This window comes from Micropterus salmoides, unplaced genomic scaffold (genome assembly GCF_014851395.1).
Source record: "Micropterus salmoides isolate LMB-PRFRI ecotype aquatic unplaced genomic scaffold, ASM1485139v1 Ms_hic_scaffold_19, whole genome shotgun sequence".
Taxonomy (NCBI): Eukaryota; Metazoa; Chordata; class Actinopteri; order Centrarchiformes; family Centrarchidae; genus Micropterus; species Micropterus salmoides.
In genome coordinates, this window is record NW_024041039.1 from 30,193,441 (window position 1) to 30,211,567 (window position 18,127).

The window sequence follows — 18,127 nt, forward strand, 5'->3', positions numbered from 1 at the left end:
CCCTCAACATGTGCAACATTTGTAAACCATGTAAACAATTGAAACACAGTCCAGCTTTTGAAGGATATACAAGGATCAAAATGTTTAAAGTGTTTCAGTTGTAGAATCCTCTGTAGTCTCTCACATCTGGAATAATCCATCCCATAAGGCTGTGGTTGATAAATCGAGATGCCTGATTGGTTGATTTATTGTTCAGACAGACATTCATGTCCTTGTCACTCCTCACCGACTGCCATCTTCCCTGCTGTACACACGGACACACACACACACACACTCAAAGCACAGCACAGTTTACCGTATGGCATTTCTGAGCCCCTGAAGCACTTTTGAATGGTTGCTGGTGGCTCACTGGGATGCAGAGACATTAAAGCACTGAATGAGTGTGTTCTATTTTAGTTGACAGCTGCCTCACCTTGACAGAGGTAATGGCGGCCTACGAGCAGAGCTGCAGCAGACACCAGGTCCAACCCAGAGCGCACATCCTGCAACAGCTCCAGGTACACTGCTTCACATATCAGTGTTAGTCTCTGTTCATGTCAATCAAACAGCATGAAGCACGTCTTTTTTTGGAGTTACTGTTGAATTTTGAGTTGCTGTGGGTGGTGCTGTTCACTGCTCATTCTACTGCACACTAAGTTAGTGTGTGTCCCAACGTTGTGCCAAAATGTGGATCCCTGAGGGCAGTACAGGCATTGGAATAAATCACATGAACGCAAAATCTAGCACAGATCACAAGACACAACTGCTGCATTACTCATACTTTAACTCTGCTATAGTACCATGTTAATGTCACATGATACAGACTGTTATCTGCACAACTTACTAGTGCTTTATGTGGGCCTGTACTCACCGATAAGCAGTACCAGCACTCGCCGGTACACTTTTATGCCCTCTCAAGATCAGGTTCTCTGGGTGACTCATAATGGCCCTAAAGGCCCTCGCCTGCTTTTCTCTGGCGGCTAGTCTAAGTAACATTTTATACCTTAAAAAGACTGATGATGACCCAACAGAGTAAAATCCCACCCTGTCAGCTGCTGATTATTTGTGTGACACACTAAAAGTAGGGAGAAGAGAAAGTATCTCAGGATACACCTTTGAACACATACTGTATGTAAACATACTCACACTGACACAGTATACACACACACTAAAACATCTTGGATGATTTGAATCATTTGGTCCCATCAGTCGCAATCAGGCTTGTTGCTGCAGAGTGTTAACAGCATCTCCACTCCAAACAAGAGGGTAAGAGCAGGGTAACTGCAGGGCTCAAGTTAGTGCGAAGGCAAATCATTCACAGCTGTAGACTACATATGCAGAATGGTGTCCCACACTTTATGTACATATTGAGGGAGTGTGGCAGTGTTTTACCTGTTGATCCTCTATTTTCTCTCTGTGATTCATACTTTTTTCTTGTTTCAATTGCTTTAATAATTTTCCACGAACACAAGTTGAAACATTTTCCTCCTGTGGATGCATCCTCACATCAGTTTGCGCCAACGCAGGTAAAGTCACCTTGCGGCCTTGACTAGATGACCCTGCGTTCGGTCTGAACACACAGGGGAGAAAACCCTTCTGATTGTCTTTATTGCTTATTCTTTCTTGATTTAAAATAAATGAATGCTGCTGCTGCTGCTGATGGCATGATGGCATGCCATGTTGGTCTATTCTGTTGCGCACATACATCACAATCACACTTGCATACACTAGTCTCTAGTGCAAGCAGGAAAAAATCAGTGACACACATATTATTATTATATATTATCTCCCTCTCTAATAAAATAAACTCACTTATTCTCTCTTAGCCACACTTGAAACAGTCTGCCATTTATAATTCATTTTATGTACATGCTTACTTTACTTGGACCAGCCATGTTAAAGCACGCTGCTCTCTACCCCCCCTGCTGCATAAATTTTACTTGAGATCAAGGGGAATTATTTGTGGAAAATTAGAGACTTAGCAGTGCTTACATTAAGCATACAGCCGCCGTATTATCTCTGAGGTGTTAATGAACCCAGTTGCATTAGAAACGAATGTAGGTGGTCCTCCTGAAAGAGTAAAATATGTATGGTTAAGCATTAGCTAAGAGGGGCAATATTTAGACCAAAAGCTGCATGCGAATGAATCCATAATAAGACGATGCAAAACGAAAAGATGAACGCCTAAAGAGTAAATTTATTAAATTAGGTCTTTTCAGGCGAGGGGCAATTCCCCCGAGGACCGGCGCTGAAGAATATTTAAAGCTTTTTTCATTGCACCCTTGGGCCCTTTTGCACTCCTTTGAAATGTTGTAAGTGGGTAAAACAGTATTGCTAGTGGTGACATCTTCATAGGAGTGGTAAACAATAATAGGTCGGAGCCAGCGGGGTCTAAGGCCGCCATGCTTAAACTCTCTGATTTCACTGTGCAAACTGTGAATGTGCATCTCGCCTCTCTGTTTCTGTTTGGCTCACTCTGTGATTAGGAAGGTAATTGAGATGATCAAGCTCCGTCTCTACACGTCTGTTTTGGCACGAGGGGAAGAGCTTAACTGCAGTGATTTATATTCAAATTGAGAAATAACTGTGAAACACATTAGTAGCTAATACAGGTGGTGCTGTAAGGTGGGTCTCTTGGTAAAGGTTTCCCAGAGAGAGAGGGCCGTTATTTCGGTGATTGATTGATTGATCATTCATTTGGTATTTAAGTAAAAATTTATAAAAATTGAAAACAGAAATGTTTGTGCAAAAGTTCTTGCACAACTACAGGCTTCTGCACAAACACACACAAAGCACATACTGTATATATGTATGCAAACACACATTTGCACACACATTGATATACATATTCTTACTGGTTCTGTGCAACTGTGGTAATTTACAGTATGTCATGCACAAAGAAGTGCCTGGCCCACATGGAATTAGTGCAATACAGTAAGTCCACGAAAAATACTGCTGCAGAGGTGAAACAACATTTGGCAGAAGAGAACAGAACGTTTCAAATATGACGTTATATTGCGAACGTTGTCTCTGTTTCAGACACTTCAAATAAATTCTGTTACTGAACACATCACCACAGGTGGCTAAAACTTGTGTAAAGTCTAGAAAACTGCCAGATAGCTCTCAATCGAATCACATTCCAATTTGCATGTTTAAAGAACCCCCAAAACTAATGAAGATCTTTATATTAACATATGAAGTCACGTAACAAATCTCTTACTTTTTCATGGAATCACGTAGCCAAAATACTGTATATCTTCTTTTTCATGAAATCACAATACACAAATAATTTATTTTACAAGAATAAATTTAATTTAAGAGTAAATTTTATTCGTATTTATAAGGCTGTTCTTCCTTCGTATCTATGGATCTACATCATACAAAATAAGTATGGGTAATTACTGTCTTTGCTCCCAGGACTGTCTGTACTGAATTGGAAAAAGTGCATTTAAAGGGTAACTTTATTTTCCCTATTTTCCCATGTTTTGGTGATTAATTGGGACAATTTGGTCTGGTTCAGTATTGCGCAAAAGCACTGCAGTATGGAAAGGATTCCTACAGGGATATACATTGTTTTTAAAGAGTAAGATCCTTTTTGTTTAAACCAGAAACAGTCACTGTATTGCTCTCGTCAAAGCCACCGCACTCCTTTGATAAAAACAGAAATTTTACTTCTCAGAACATGGGTGTTGCTTGTCTACCGCTGCCTCGGTCAGTTAGTTTTTACCCATCAGGTTTCTTCAGCTTTCACTATGGGGCAAAAATCAGCCTTTAAAATCAAAAGAAATAACAATTTGATACTTATCGTGATAATTATCGATATCGAAAGATATGAAACCTTTTATCGTGATAACATTTTTGGGCATATCGTCCAGCCCTACTTTGGTGTTTTAAAGGGTTAAAAACAAAGTCACCCAATAACACAAACTAACCAATCAAAGCAGTGGTAGACCAGAGAGGTAAAAGTCTGCTGGCTTTGGCGAGAGCCATAGCAACTGTTTCTGATTAAACTAAAAGGACGCTACTATTTAAAAAAGGTCTATCTCTGTAGGAATTCTTGCCATAATGTTGATGTACTTTGACGGGGCGCAATTTCCCGCAAGGGTTACAGTGCAGCCCTGTCTTGCTGCTACTTACTGCAGAGTGCTCGCTCAAAACTAGACCAATTTCAAAAAATGATACCCCAATTAGTCACAGACACAGAAAATAAAGTCCAGGTTGAAAAATACAGAAGTTACTTTTTAAGTATGCTGTCCCCTCTGCTTGGAATCAGTTGCAAAGTCACCTCAATCTACAGGAGCTCATTGGACGAATTTAACGTGATTCTAAATGACTTGGAAGCAGATTCATAAAAGAAGGCTGTAAAAAAGGTGGATGGGCTCAATATTCCTTCTTCCCTAATGTGCTTTGACTGATTGATTGATTGATTGATCTATTTCAGTTTACAGAGGGGGAAAAACCTGGTTGTTTCTAGGTTTTAAGTGGAGTATTTTTGAACCCTCCGAACACAAAAGGATTTTAAATCAAGCCAGCTCTGACTGTGAGTTTGTATTCTTTCCGTGATGTTTGGAAAATAAGCTCGGAATTAGTTGCATGTTGGCAAATCTTCTAATGAATAGCTTAGTGGTTGTTTCCCTAGCAGATTATTCAGTTGAGTGGACTGAAGAGAAATCAATTACCACAACTTAACTTTCATTATTTATCCTAGAGCTAAGGAAGCCGGCCTTACATGACAATGTGCCTCCTTCAAATTCGTGGGGTCAGATTTGATACCCACAAATGCTGTTTTCCCGGGATAAACCCCTCTGAGGAGGGGGGAGGAAAGAGAGAATCCCTCCACAAATGACAAGACAAGAGAAAATCTGTTTTTACAGACCACCGCTGCTTTCTCAGCTCTTTTGATTAGCATTAATGTTGCACTGCGGAAGTCTGCCGACACAACTGTTATAGCTCCACACACACACACACACACGTACACAGAAAGCTATATCTCCCTGCCTGCGTAATTCTAAAGGGAACATTTTTTTGCTTTTAAATTAAATGCATGCTGATTGTTATTGTGCCCCCCCACCCACCCCCGTGGAATAGTCAGCAGCGAGGTAAATGTCACTAAGTAAGTGGCACACATTTTCCTTGGTGGTTGTTAGCAGGGTTTGCATGCAAAGTAAAAGCACAGAGACGAATAGGAGGAGGTGGAGGAGTGCTCCTCTGTGCGTCTGGATGCAAGCGCTTATCAGGGAACAGCAGGGGGACCGGACATATGTCTCTCCTCTCATTACAGGCCGAGACGGCGATAACGGGGCGGTTAGTGGTGCATTTGAAATGGCGTACAGCGGCAGCCGCAGCGATCACGCACCAAAAAAAAAAAGAGAGAAACGGGGAGTGTGGGTCGGGAAGAGGATCACCACGGGACCCGCCGCTAACACACTCCAGTCTGTCATTCAGATGGCCCTACACACACACAGCCACAACATGCTTTATTTAAAACACACTGACTCCACCGCCTTTCCTTTGTGCTTTTAGAGGATTTTGCTTTAATGCCGTTTGGGAAACAGCATGCATAACTGAAGAAGAATAAAACCTCGTCTACGTGTAAAAGAGTCCATTTTACATTCTCTGCCTCTAATTGAATTCGGAGCCGTTGCAGTTAAACTGAATGGCATGTGTGATGCACTATTGGTGGTGCACTATTAGGCTGAATTGAATTTGCATGGTCGGGTGGTCGCACAAGTAATATGAGCGCTTTTGTAAGTAGGATAATATTACAGGCCTGGATTCACTGAGGGTTCACACGGCTGAGACACTCGTCACCGGTTGTTTACAAAAAGCCAACACACATGTAAACGATATGTTAGTCGTGATTTCTCCTCACATTTTAATTAGTCGTAGTTGCTGTAGATTGCCCGTGTTTATGTCATAACTCCAACAAAGGACTGCATTTCTAGATACTGCATACAGTAGAGGGTCCACTGAGGTTGAAAGGTTCAGCTCACCCACATTACAAAAACACATTTTCTTATTTACCTCCAGTGGAACAGTTTTGAGATTTCTGCCTCCTTCCCATTACAGTCAGAATTTAGTTGGCGGTGGTCGTGGTCCTCAGCATTGCTTCCTGGCAGTTGGGGGTTGTGGAAGAGTTTACATTCTACAACTTTACACACACGAGCGGGCTCAGGTGTCAACACCTGACCAAATGACCTAACTTAGCTCCCATGATGACATCTTTAGTCTTTTCATTGGCTGGGCGTCTGGGAGGAACTAACGGGGGCTCGTTAAAAGGTATCTGTCCCAAATGAGCAGCATTGGAGGATGAAAATGTTGAAAAAAGAGACCAGAGACACAGGAGAATGACAAGGAAAATAGGGGTGGGGTAAATCGATACAGCATAGTATCGCGATATTTTGCAAGGCAATATCGTATCGTAACATCAACGTCAAGTATCGATCTTTTATTATAGAAATTGTACATGAGAAGTTTGTTTTTGGCACTAATAAAATTGCTTTTTCAGTCCACTAGAAAAAGAATTTTCCTTTGGGGACAAAATCGCAATAATATCGTATCGTGACATAAGTATCATGATAATATCGTATCGTGGGGCCTCTGGTGATTCCCACCCCTAAAGGAAAAGGCAGCTTGTTACTTGTACAATGTTATGTTGCTGAAGCCAGACACCCAGAAAAGGACAGAGGACATGACCTCAGTGCGCTCAGTTGTTTATACATGTTTATGTGTGTATTCTCAGAAGGGTAGATGTAATAATCTTATAATAACACTGTAAGACAACCCCTTCATAGCTGGAATCTCTTTTTAACATCAATTTATTCTTTTGTATTTTTTTAAGCTCTTAGATTTATTTTTTCAGTCTTAGTTTATTTGATCTTACAGGCCGAAATAAAGATTTTGCTCAAATCAAATCAAGCGTTTGTGCCGATGAACCGACCCTGGCAATGCTAGAATCCCAGGATCTCTCAACATTGACCAAACACTGCAGTTAGACCTGGACTAGTTTGGAAAGTGTTGCCCGGATTCAGAAATGTTACAAAAAGTCCACATGTATTATGGAGGCCAGCTTGATATTAAATAGACTCCTTAGTTTGAATGCTGTTCTAGAAAAAACAAATCATAAATAATTCTCATAAGCAATCTGTATCAAGTTCAAAATGGATCCAGATTGCCTGTGTTCCCTGTGTGTTCCTGTCTTTCCATCCAACGTGAAGGATGACAGAATCACATCACGAGTTAAACGAACAGCGCACAGATCAGACTGCTGAAGCTGTACGAGGCAAGGTTCACACACACACACACACACACACACACACACACACACACACACACCCTTCCAGCACTCGCCACTCAGCCTTAAATGTGTACATTATTTTTGACATCAGCCATTTAAGGGGACAGTATATTTTACACAAAGTGGCATTAATTAAGTCACTAAACGCACGCTATCATGTATTTCAAAGCCAGTGCGGATGAACAAAGGCAGTGACAGTTGGAAATACTGTGAAAGTCAATTAGAATTTTATGTACGTTTTTAGATCTCTCTTTTTTTAATGATAAATGAAGTTACTCATTTTGTCTGTGCTCTTTCTAGACACTGCAGCTTTAATTGCTAATTGTTAACAGTGAACGAATACATTTGCATATTAATTAGCTCCCAATTTACATTTTTAATTTGCTGCCTTCAAAGGGTGTGAGATAAAAGGTCGTGTTATTTTAAATAATTTATCCTTTATTGCAGGAAAGATGCTGAAAGGAAAACGTGGCGGTGATTTTTAACCCCTAAGAGCTCTGAAAATGCAAGTGAAAAATCCATACAAATATATTTATTAAGATTTTTTTGTCAGTTAATTAAATGGGCGAAGGAGAAAAATTGTGCTCTCAAACAGTTTTTAATACAAAGCCACGCGGAGAGGCAGAACAGCTCTGGACGGTTGAGTAAAGAATGGGGAATGCACCAGAGATGACTTCTGTGGAAGTCAAGTTTGGTAACCAGATCGCCCCTCTGTCTTTTCCTGCTGCCTGCGTGTGTGAGAGAGTGTGTGAGGGAGGGAGCGCTTTTCTTTTTATCACTCCATTTTGTCCTCTCTCCCTCCTGACACATCAATTGATTTGGCAGCCGGCGCCTTCAGTTTCCGACTTTCACCACGAGGCAGCGGCGAGAGGAGAGGGAACGAACAAGTTCAGAAATTCATTAAGATGAAAAACAGCCTCCACTGTATTTCTTGTGAGGAGGAGGAAGTGCTGCGTGTGGGTTTCTCTTTCTCTTTCTCTTTCTCTATGTGTGTGTATTTGGGAGTGTGACACGGGTAGCCAGCCAGTTTGCTCGCACATTCTTCCTAAGCGCCGCTCATTGGCTCTGTGCCACAAACAAACCGTTTCACAAGCAGTCGCCAGCCGGACGCCGGCACACAGTCAAGCTTTATTTTTTTTGCTGTTGTTGTTGTTGTGACAGACTAAACACAAATTCAGAGGTGACAGAAATGCATACAAAGTCAGTGAAAGAGATGAATGGAGCAAGCTGGACACCCAAAACATACCTCCTCTGCAGCTGGAAGTCTTAAAGTTAAGGCAGTTCTGCAACAAGGATGCAGGATCCATATAAGGCAGAGAGCCCGGAAAGAAAAAGATAAGTGTGACTATGTAACAGCTTTAAACCAAGATAACCTTTTGTAAAAAAAAAAAAAATATATATATATATATACATATATAAGTGTCTTATTAGCCTCAATTAATAGTTTAAAGATATATTTTATTTTCATACTGTACATGTTCCTAAACTGATTTTGCATTGGTGGTTGTGCAGTCACAGTAGGGCAATAACCACTCTCACTGATGGAGATCTAATATGATGGAAATGGATGACCCTGGTCAAAGATTTTGTGATAATATTTACCGGTAATAATGCACACAGGGGCCTTTTAGGGTCTGAGGAAGGACTGAGAGGAACCTGCTGATAGTGAGGACAGTGACAGCGAGGGAGAACTGATCCACCAATCAGGATTAAGAGGCAGATATGTAGTTTTCAGCAGTCTAGAGCCAACACACAGAATGTAGGGTGAAAGTAAGGAAGAGTAGGGAGTAACATGAGGCCTCAAATATATTGTGTTTCATATGCAGAGGCAGAGTGCAGAAAAAAATATGTGTATGGTTCTACACATAATAAAAAAACCTAAGATTCAAAAAGTATATGTTTTAAATTATTTAATTAATTTAATTTGATTGTTATGTAAAGAAACAAGGGACCATAATGTGTATGTTAATTACAACTGTTCTAATGCATATGTGTCTTGTTTTTACCCAGTAATTGCAGAAAAATCTGATTATTTTCTTGGTGTTTTTATACCCATATGCTATACACCATTTTACCAAAAACCTGCTTTATATATAACGCAGTGTGTGCTGAAGCACATATACACACATTCTTGCTCTGTGTGTATGTGTGTGTGTGTGTGTGTGTGTGCGTCAGTTAAGTGATTACGGGGGGATATTCAACCACCTCTACCAATTACACACCAGCCTCTTGTATACATAAACAGTGCAATTTATGTCCCATTGATCTGTCTAATTCTTTCAACAGGAGCACATTATGGCCGCCGTCTTTTTGTCTCCCGCCTTGCTCTCCTCTCTGCAGCATGAGAGCCGAGCGAGGGAAGCCTTCCAAGTCCTTTTGTACTCCCCGTGTCCCTTTGAACAATGAATCATATTTAGCAACAAGAGAGGAGAAAAAAAAGGCGCCGCTCACAAATAAGAAGGCGGCAATTCAGTGAGCCAGCCAAGATGAGTCGGTGTAGGCAGGAAGGCAGTCAGAAAGCCACGGTTGGACTGACATGAAGGGGTGACGGGGCTGAGACGAGACTTTTTGGGGCCCTTAGCAGAATTAGGCACCCCGCAACGCATTTCTTTTTTGTTGATGAAGAGAAACTGTAAATTACTGTCTGATTTAATATTTTAAAGTGATACTTAAAGCTAGCAACCCTTGAAATGTGGTGTACTCACAGGTGGTACAACAAACCAGCATAAAAGAAATCTTCAGATTTGTGTTCATGTCTAAATAAGCAACAATCAAAGGTCAAGTCATTGTTATTATTTATTAAGAGTTTGTCTGAGAGATGTGCTTCATCCTGACTGTGTGGGTGTGGTTTGATCCGGTTTGATTGACAGTGGCCGGGCAGCAGAAGCACACAGCCTCACAACTGTCATCTCATGCTGAGTTAAATGTTGCTAAACCCTGATTGGTGGACGGAAATATGTGACAACACCTTTTTAAAGCCCCGCCCACCTTAAAACAGAAATAAAGACGAGAACAAACAGAAATATCTCATACCAGACAGCAAAACTTTGGCAGAATGTTTTGTGTTCTTCAGAGTAAGAAGCTGATAGAGAGGATAGTTTAGCCTTTAAGCAAAGTAAAGACAATATATTATCCCCAACAAAACTATAGTTTAACATTTTAACACTTTAAAATGTACGTGGTGATGTATAAATGTGTAAAACTATTATCTACTATGATTAAAAGCATTCAAATAAAACAAATAAACTCAATACAAACTTCAACTATATGTTTAGTACAATTTCCTTCCAGTGAAAAACACAAATACACAGTGAGGGATTTTTAATTTGCTCACTTTTATTGCCCCCTGGTGGTAATTGATGCTTCCACCAACTGCTATTTTAGATGAATATTCAGTTTTCATGCTAAACATCCAGAGCTGTGTTCTTAAAGGACCATTCTTTGAAACAGCATCTGATCATCAAGCAACAGTCCTCATTTCAATCCAGAGTGGGGAAATTCTTCCAGGGTAGCAGCTGTTGACCTCAGCCTGCCCTAATCAATGATAAGGCGCCTTTCATTACTGCCATTAAACACCAGCATAAATAACTTTGCACCTAACACAACCTCCCCCCTGTGACAGAGATGATCATGCTTATAGAAAAACCCTGCTCCATATATAAGCCCAAGCCCAGTCCCAACGACACAGAATCTCATTTTATAAAAATAAGCTTAAAAAAAATCCTGTTCCCTTTCCCTGTTTTGCTTGTCAGTAGAAAAAGAAATCTGTGTTTTCCACCATCCGCACAAATCTGCCACCTCCGGTGATTGATGCAGTCAAATTAGATGTATGTGGAACACTGGCTCTGGCAAATGAACACATCAACTGATGACCAGCTGTTTCTAATTATTATACACTGGTTAATTAGGACGCCGTGTCACCATCAACGGCGGCGGTAAACTGTGTGAAATTCATAATTCATGCTCTGGCCTCCCTGATCAAACCGGTACAGTGTGGCATGGATGGAGAGGCCGTGCGGAAAGAGACTAGGGAGGCTGGGTGGTGCACTGCTGTTGCCAAATAGCTCTGTCTGTGTGTGTGTGTGTGTGTGTGTGTGTGTGTGTGTGTGTGTGTGTGTGTGTGTGTGTTCGCGCCTTTCCCTCACACCTCCTGCTTCTACCCCTCTCTCTGTCTCTCAGCAGGGTGTGTGTGTAGGTGGCAGTGTGAAATGTCTGGATCTCAAAGGTAAGCTGAACGCCTCACTCCGTCATTATTAAATATGATTGAGGACTTTATGTGACATTCATGATGCACGGAATGATTTTGTAATGTTAATGGTTTAGTTATAGAAAATACGAGATCATTTTTACAATTATTTGCACAAAGAAGAAAAAACTTAATAACAAACCTCTCAGTGGGATATTTTTGATCCTGAATCTCAGTACACTTCACACATACACACACACTTAGATTAAGTCTTAAAGACTGGTACCGAGTCAAGTGTGTTGATTTATTGAAATGATTTTGTTAAACAAACGAGTGCGTATCCTTTGTTTGCCGCAGTTAATTACTTATTTTCATGTGTTTATCAAAAACACAATGCAGAACTTCCAATTGAAATCTGCTATAAAAACCGTGCGTGGAGAGAACTGCTGGGTTGGCATACAAAATGACAATTTTCCTGATGCAGTTTTAAAATTTTCACAAACTTCCAGAAACGTGTCAATATATGAAACAACACAGAATAAGCAGATCACTAATAGGAAAATCACACCAATAAAATCCTTCAAACTGTTTCATTTCCAAACCAAAATCTAATGGTGACCTGATCATAACTGTAAATCTTATGATTATTCTGACCTTAATCCCATATTAATTAATCTCAACCCTAGCATTAATTGAAACCTGAATCAGTGCCTACTACTGAATTAAATTATTTATTACTCAAATCTGATACCAGTTCAAATACTGAACTCAAATCCCAAATTGAATGTTATTGTAGCCCTCAACTAAATCTAATCCCAGTTCAAATCTTAACCCTAAATATAACTCCTAATCCTAAACAAAATGTAATTAAATGAAACGTCATTACATACATTTTACTCTAAACCTAATTTTTACAATTTAAGATAAATTTGATTGTAGCCCTCGCATTCAACTAAAACTAATCCTAGTTCAAATTCAAATCTTAAACCAAAGTGCTAAATTCAAGTTCTAGTTCTTACATTAAACTAAACCTGATTCTCTGATCCTAAATCCTGTGTCCGAGCCAAAGTAGTTTAGTGAGCCCTGGACAGAACATCCTCACTTTGAAGGTCTTAAAACTCCGCCTGCTTTCACAAGTATAGAAGCACAGCAGCAGACGCATCTGCATACAGCAGCAGTGTGAAGTTGTGCACGATGCCATGATGGGCGTCTCTATCGTCACGCAATGATGACATCTGACTCCGGGTGTCGCTGCCTTATTATCTTCCCGACGCAGGGCGGATTAGAAAAATAGGATTTCAGATGGCTCTCCCTTCCACCTCACACACCCTCTGCCATCGCTCAGTTAAGTGATTATTGTTAAAACACAGGGAAAAAAGTCATTTTGGAAATAATTATGATAGTAATTATCATTCCCCCTTCTTGGCTGGGGAGATAAGAATTAACCCAGGAGAGAGAGCGATTGAGTCTTAAAAGTCACATGGATTTGTTTGATCAGTCACAGTTTGATTTGGAGTGTGACTCCTGATCAGGGTTGGGGCGCAACAGTAATCAGAATGCCAGATCTTAACTGTAATTCCTTAAATGCATTAATGAACACACATCAAATAAAGATTACTTTAAAAAATATGGGGTACGAAGGAGCAACACATCACTGTAATCAGATTACAAAATGGTGACAGTGATCCCTGATAATCCTAAAAACACAATAATCACTTTAAAACAATAGGATTAGTAGTTGGATTACTAAAATAAAATAAAAAATGTGGACGAGCGTAAGGAGAAACAAAAAGGAGAAAAGGTTTATTTCACATACATTTGTACAGATGGCAGAGGAAAGTTAAATAGTGAAAGTAACTCTGTACAGATTGTGGAAGTGGTGAGTAAAAGTAAAAATAGCAGAACCTTATTCAGAGGACATTTTTGTGCCCCAGATAAATATAAATATGTAGAATGAATTTAGTGTTTATATCTTAGGGGCCTAACGGTAAATCAAAACTTTAGTTCCTCGGATTCTGTAAATATTAGATATTTTTAATGTAACCATTACAGCACTGGTACGATGGCATGTTGTCACTAAAAAGAAAAAACCCACACATGTCAGTTTATTGAGTTAAACTCTTTTTTACACTCCTCTGTAACCCTGGAGGTCCAGCTTCCCTGGATGACAGCAGGTTCTGCATGTTTGAACAGAGCAACAAGATGACTGAGAGGTCATCACAAGTGGTTTAGCATGTGTGATTGTTTGTGTTTCAAGAAACGAGCCCGACTTAAGTTTTCACGACGTATGGACTCAGTTTTAGTCTGACCCACCTGCCATTGTCCAGTCTCACTGTAACTTATTCTGGAACAGCTAATACTCCCAAATGATAGATCTTCATGTTCCGCTCGTGCTAAGACATTGACCTAACTAGACTTATTAAGCTGATGCGTCAGTAATTATTTTGTTTACAGGGAAGACAAAGCTGAATGTCCTGGATCAGATGGAAAATCAGATCAAAATGCAGGGTACCAATCTCAAATTTAAAGCAATGAATAAACAGTAGAAGAGGTTGTAGCTGTGTTTGTATGTTACTATAATATTACTGTACAGAAAGGCACATCAGTGTTATGTATGTTGTAAATTACAAGGATAGAAATGTAAAGTGCCATGTAAAAAAGAAGAAAACACTGAACTGCACGAAGAGGTGCCTCACACTGCAAGCAGCAAACTGTAGGAAAAAAACAGTTGAGCGTGATAATAATCCCGTGTCAGTGTCAGGATCACTGTCCAGCAGTAGGAGAGGGGCAATACCACAATTACAGTTAAAGTTCTGCATCTAAAATCTTACTGAGCTCAAATATGCTCAAATACAGTATGTAGGAAAATATAGTATTTATATTAATGTATATGGTACATATGGAATCAGAAGGAGAATACACATGTCTTATTATTGCTGATACATTTACATAATGTTGGAGCTTTTACGTTCTGTACTGTTGGGTTTAATCAGTAATTTTTTACTTTTACCTAACATTTTAATAAAAATTTTAATGTGCAAAGTACCCAGTAACTGTAGCTCTCATATAAATGTAGTGAAGTAAAAGTACAAAGTAAATGTTCACATTTAACTCCACCACTGGGTCTGGTAAATAAGAATACCTTGTCAATTTCTATACTGTATGTACATATATATACATTATATTTGGTTACATTTTTCATTCCATGTACTCAATATGCTTTTGGAGGTAAAGTAATCAGATTACATTTAGGTTTTGGAAGTTCAGTTGGTTTATACAAGTGAGTTATTTTATTGATTACAATGCTCTGCAGACCGTCAGTAATCAATGGACACTTGAGCATTCAGTCTAATCATGAAAAACTGCTTCTTGTTCCTTGTAACTGGAGCTGTCATCACGATTTCTCCTCCTCTGTTTCTGATTAAGTCTCAGCACTTTATTAAAAGAAAACACACACGCGCGCACGGATAAACTTTACCTATAAAGGAAGTTGTTTTGTCGTGATTTTTGCTGAAATGTTCATTTCAGGAAAAGGATAAAGCACATTTAGAGCTGTGCAATTTTGCCTGTTAGCAAACAGCCTCCCAATTATCTCCCGTTTGATTGCTTGCCTCTATCAAGGTGAGCGATTAGACCACCGCTCCTGTGAAGCTCTGGAAGCCGTCCTGAAATCGCTGCACTTTGATTTCATCAATCTGCAGGCAGCCCAACTGGAAGAAAATGTGAGTTTTATGAGCAAAACTTATTTTCCCCATCTTCGTCTTCCAATTCCAATACAGTTTCATATTCAGACCTTCCCCTGTATCAGATTAGAGGCTATTTTTTTCCTTCCAAAAGAACTTCATAACATTCCTGTCAAATTTGGGGCCTTGCTTTCTTCATTTTTTCTCCTTCACTATTTTTTCTCTTCCAGGGAGCATCGTCCTTGCTGGATATGATTTTGTACTATGAATCTACAACCCATCTTGACATTTCTGACAACAGCAGTATGGGAACATCGTGTTGGAGGGCCCTCGCTCATTTGATAAAGCAGGTTGGCTGACGCAGTGGAATAGTAATCTTTTCTTGTAGGCTTTCTCCGGGGGATAATGTACGTCCTAGAAAGTGAGTTTGTTGCACATTACATGGATTGAAGACACAGGCCAGAGCAAACAGGGTGAGAAGTTCTCCCTCTGCGAGCACCAGCATCGAGGCATCAAAACACGCGCTGCATCACTGCAGCATCACAGATAGCATTAGCAGGCATAACTGATTAGCTGTGAGGTCTGAGTGCAAATATTCTTTCTGCTGACTGACTTTGTGTCTGTGTGATCAGTGGGACCAGATGAGAAAAATCAATGCAAGGACTTAGAGTTAAGATTATTTTGTCATAAATGCGACATCTCTGCTCTGATGCTTTTAAGAACTGACGTTTGTTTTGTCAAATTGACAAAATTGACATTACTTTGGGATGTGATGGGTCTGATGTTAAAATTGATCTATGGAGGGCAACTCAATCATGTCTCTTGAAAAAATAATGGAATTAAAGACAAAGCAAGGGTAAACTTCCTCCTTAAAGTTCCTCCTTGAAACTGGTGGTACTGGAATGGTGACGCCCTGCTCTCTAAATGTCGGCACCATAGTGGAGCATTTAGCAGCTATAGAGGCAGAGATTTCCCTCAGGAGGCGGTAGAGACCAAATACAGAGCTAAAAGAGAGAGAATATTGGACTTGGATTCATCAGGTGACACTTTCTCTACTTTTGAGCAGATTAGACATCTAGCTGCGACTCGAACTGCTTCTCTTTGCATTTGACTGTAGTCACTGTATTTTTGCATGTGTGTTTCAGAGTGTGCGTCTGTCCAGACTGGATGTGAGTAATGTGCCGTTGGTAGACTACCCAGCTCAGTCTCTATCTAAAGCTCTGCTGACCAGCCGGCTCACAGTGCTGCACCTTCACAATGCCCAGCTCAGCGGCATGCCACTATACACACTGGGTATGATGTACACACACACACACACACACACACACACATACACACACAAAAGCAATTTTTCCTCACTGAACACTCCTGAGCTCTAGCTTCTGAATACTCACTTATAATACACTGAGATCATGTTTGTTTGTTAAATCATTTCTGTGTGCCAGTGTGAACTGTGAGTATACATTCATGTGTGCCGACATGCATTTGGAAATGTGTGTGTGTGTGTGTGTGTGTGTGTGTGTGTGTGTGTGTGTGTGTGTGTGTGTCCTGTGGCCAGCAGGACCAGATTTTGACCTGTGACCCTCTCTGCAGGTCTGGACCCGGATTAGAGGCCTAATCTCCTACTTGTCACTTTACACACCGCTGCACACATCTATAAAGTCTCTGGCAGCCAGGACGCACACACACACATACGCACACACACACACAGATATTTACTATAACAGAAGTACAACCTGAGATACACTCATTTTTTTCATTATATATTTGCTCTCTACACACCATCACGCATAATACACACATGCCACCACACACATACTTACAGCATATGAACACTTTATTTGTTTCCCACAAATGACTAAAAATGTCATTTGAAATCTAGAATGAACAAAGTACAGTGAATTCGGCGAGGTCTGTGCTGAGAAGAGGAATAGTGCAGTGGGATTACTGGATGATTAAACAGACATATAAATACACTTACTGCGGGCAAACACAACAGTCAGAGGGGGGGGGAGTGCTGTCCATGACAGACAGACACACGGACAGTCATGTGCAACAGGGATAGTTAATGTGTAGCAGTAATCTTTAGTAATCAAATAAAAACATAATAATATGCTGTTTTGTTTTAATTCTGTACATGAGCAGATTTCATGGTAAAACAATCTCCGTTTGTGACTTTTGGTTGGGACAAAAAAATCTAAACTGTGAACGCAGCCTCTCCTCTCCTCTCAGCTGGGAGCAGAGAAAGAACCAAATGGACGCAGTATGCTGCCCACTCTTCCCGGCAGCAGCTTGCTCCTCCAACATTTTCAGCCATTTCCTGGATCTCTTTGATATGTTCGGGTCTCCCAACCCACCTCCTCCTCCCACGCTCATCTCTCATCCTGCCCCATCCTCCCTGCCTTTACCGTGCCCGCTGCTACCTCCCCTTCTCCTCTGCCGGCGGGGGGTCCCAGCTGAGGATCATTGCCTTCGATCGGAGGGGCCTCTGATTGCAGCGTTGGGCGTTCGCGGTGGAGTCGACCGGATCAATCCCACCGATCCTAACATTTGGCTCCCACTGTGCCTGATGACAATGTTGGCATTCCACATGCAGCCCAACAGGCTTGATCAAATCTGCAGCATCGATCTGGATGCAAGGGCAGACAGGGCCCAGGCAACACGGACACATGTGTACCACAGTACAGTACACATCACACAAATACACAGGGAATGTCCACCACACACATATAAATACACACATATATCTCTGAAAAACACCATTAAAGATGTGATAAAGTACCATAATGGAAAGATTCTAACAATGGCGTACACACGGACATTTTGAAGAGAGGGCCTTGAAATTTGACAGGTGTTTTGTAAGGTCTCCTGTGCTGAGGAGTCACAACTCGGGCTTCAACAATGGCTCCTTCATGTTAGAATGGTGAAGGAGTGCCACTTGATCTTTACCGCAGTAATTACAGGAGGCGGCGATTCCTGCTG

General features: G+C 40.7%; 1 protein-coding gene across 4 annotated transcripts in view; it reads left to right on the forward strand.

Moving 5' to 3' along the window:
* The window catches only part of si:dkey-288a3.2 (protein phosphatase 1 regulatory subunit 37), a 59,090-nt gene that overhangs the window by 6,030 nt on the left and 34,933 nt on the right, over positions 1-18,127 (forward strand). For 3 of the 4 annotated variants that reach the window (XM_038729246.1, XM_038729248.1, XM_038729247.1), the window contains 5 exons: positions 397-497; positions 11,456-11,501; positions 15,084-15,184; positions 15,376-15,495; positions 16,291-16,438. In XM_038729246.1, coding sequence (XP_038585174.1) covers positions 397-497; positions 11,456-11,501; positions 15,084-15,184; positions 15,376-15,495; positions 16,291-16,438 — 516 coding nt within the window. The remainder of the gene's footprint in view (positions 1-396; positions 498-11,455; positions 11,502-15,083; positions 15,185-15,375; positions 15,496-16,290; positions 16,439-18,127) is intronic. The other variant, XM_038729249.1, reaches the window with a different exon arrangement.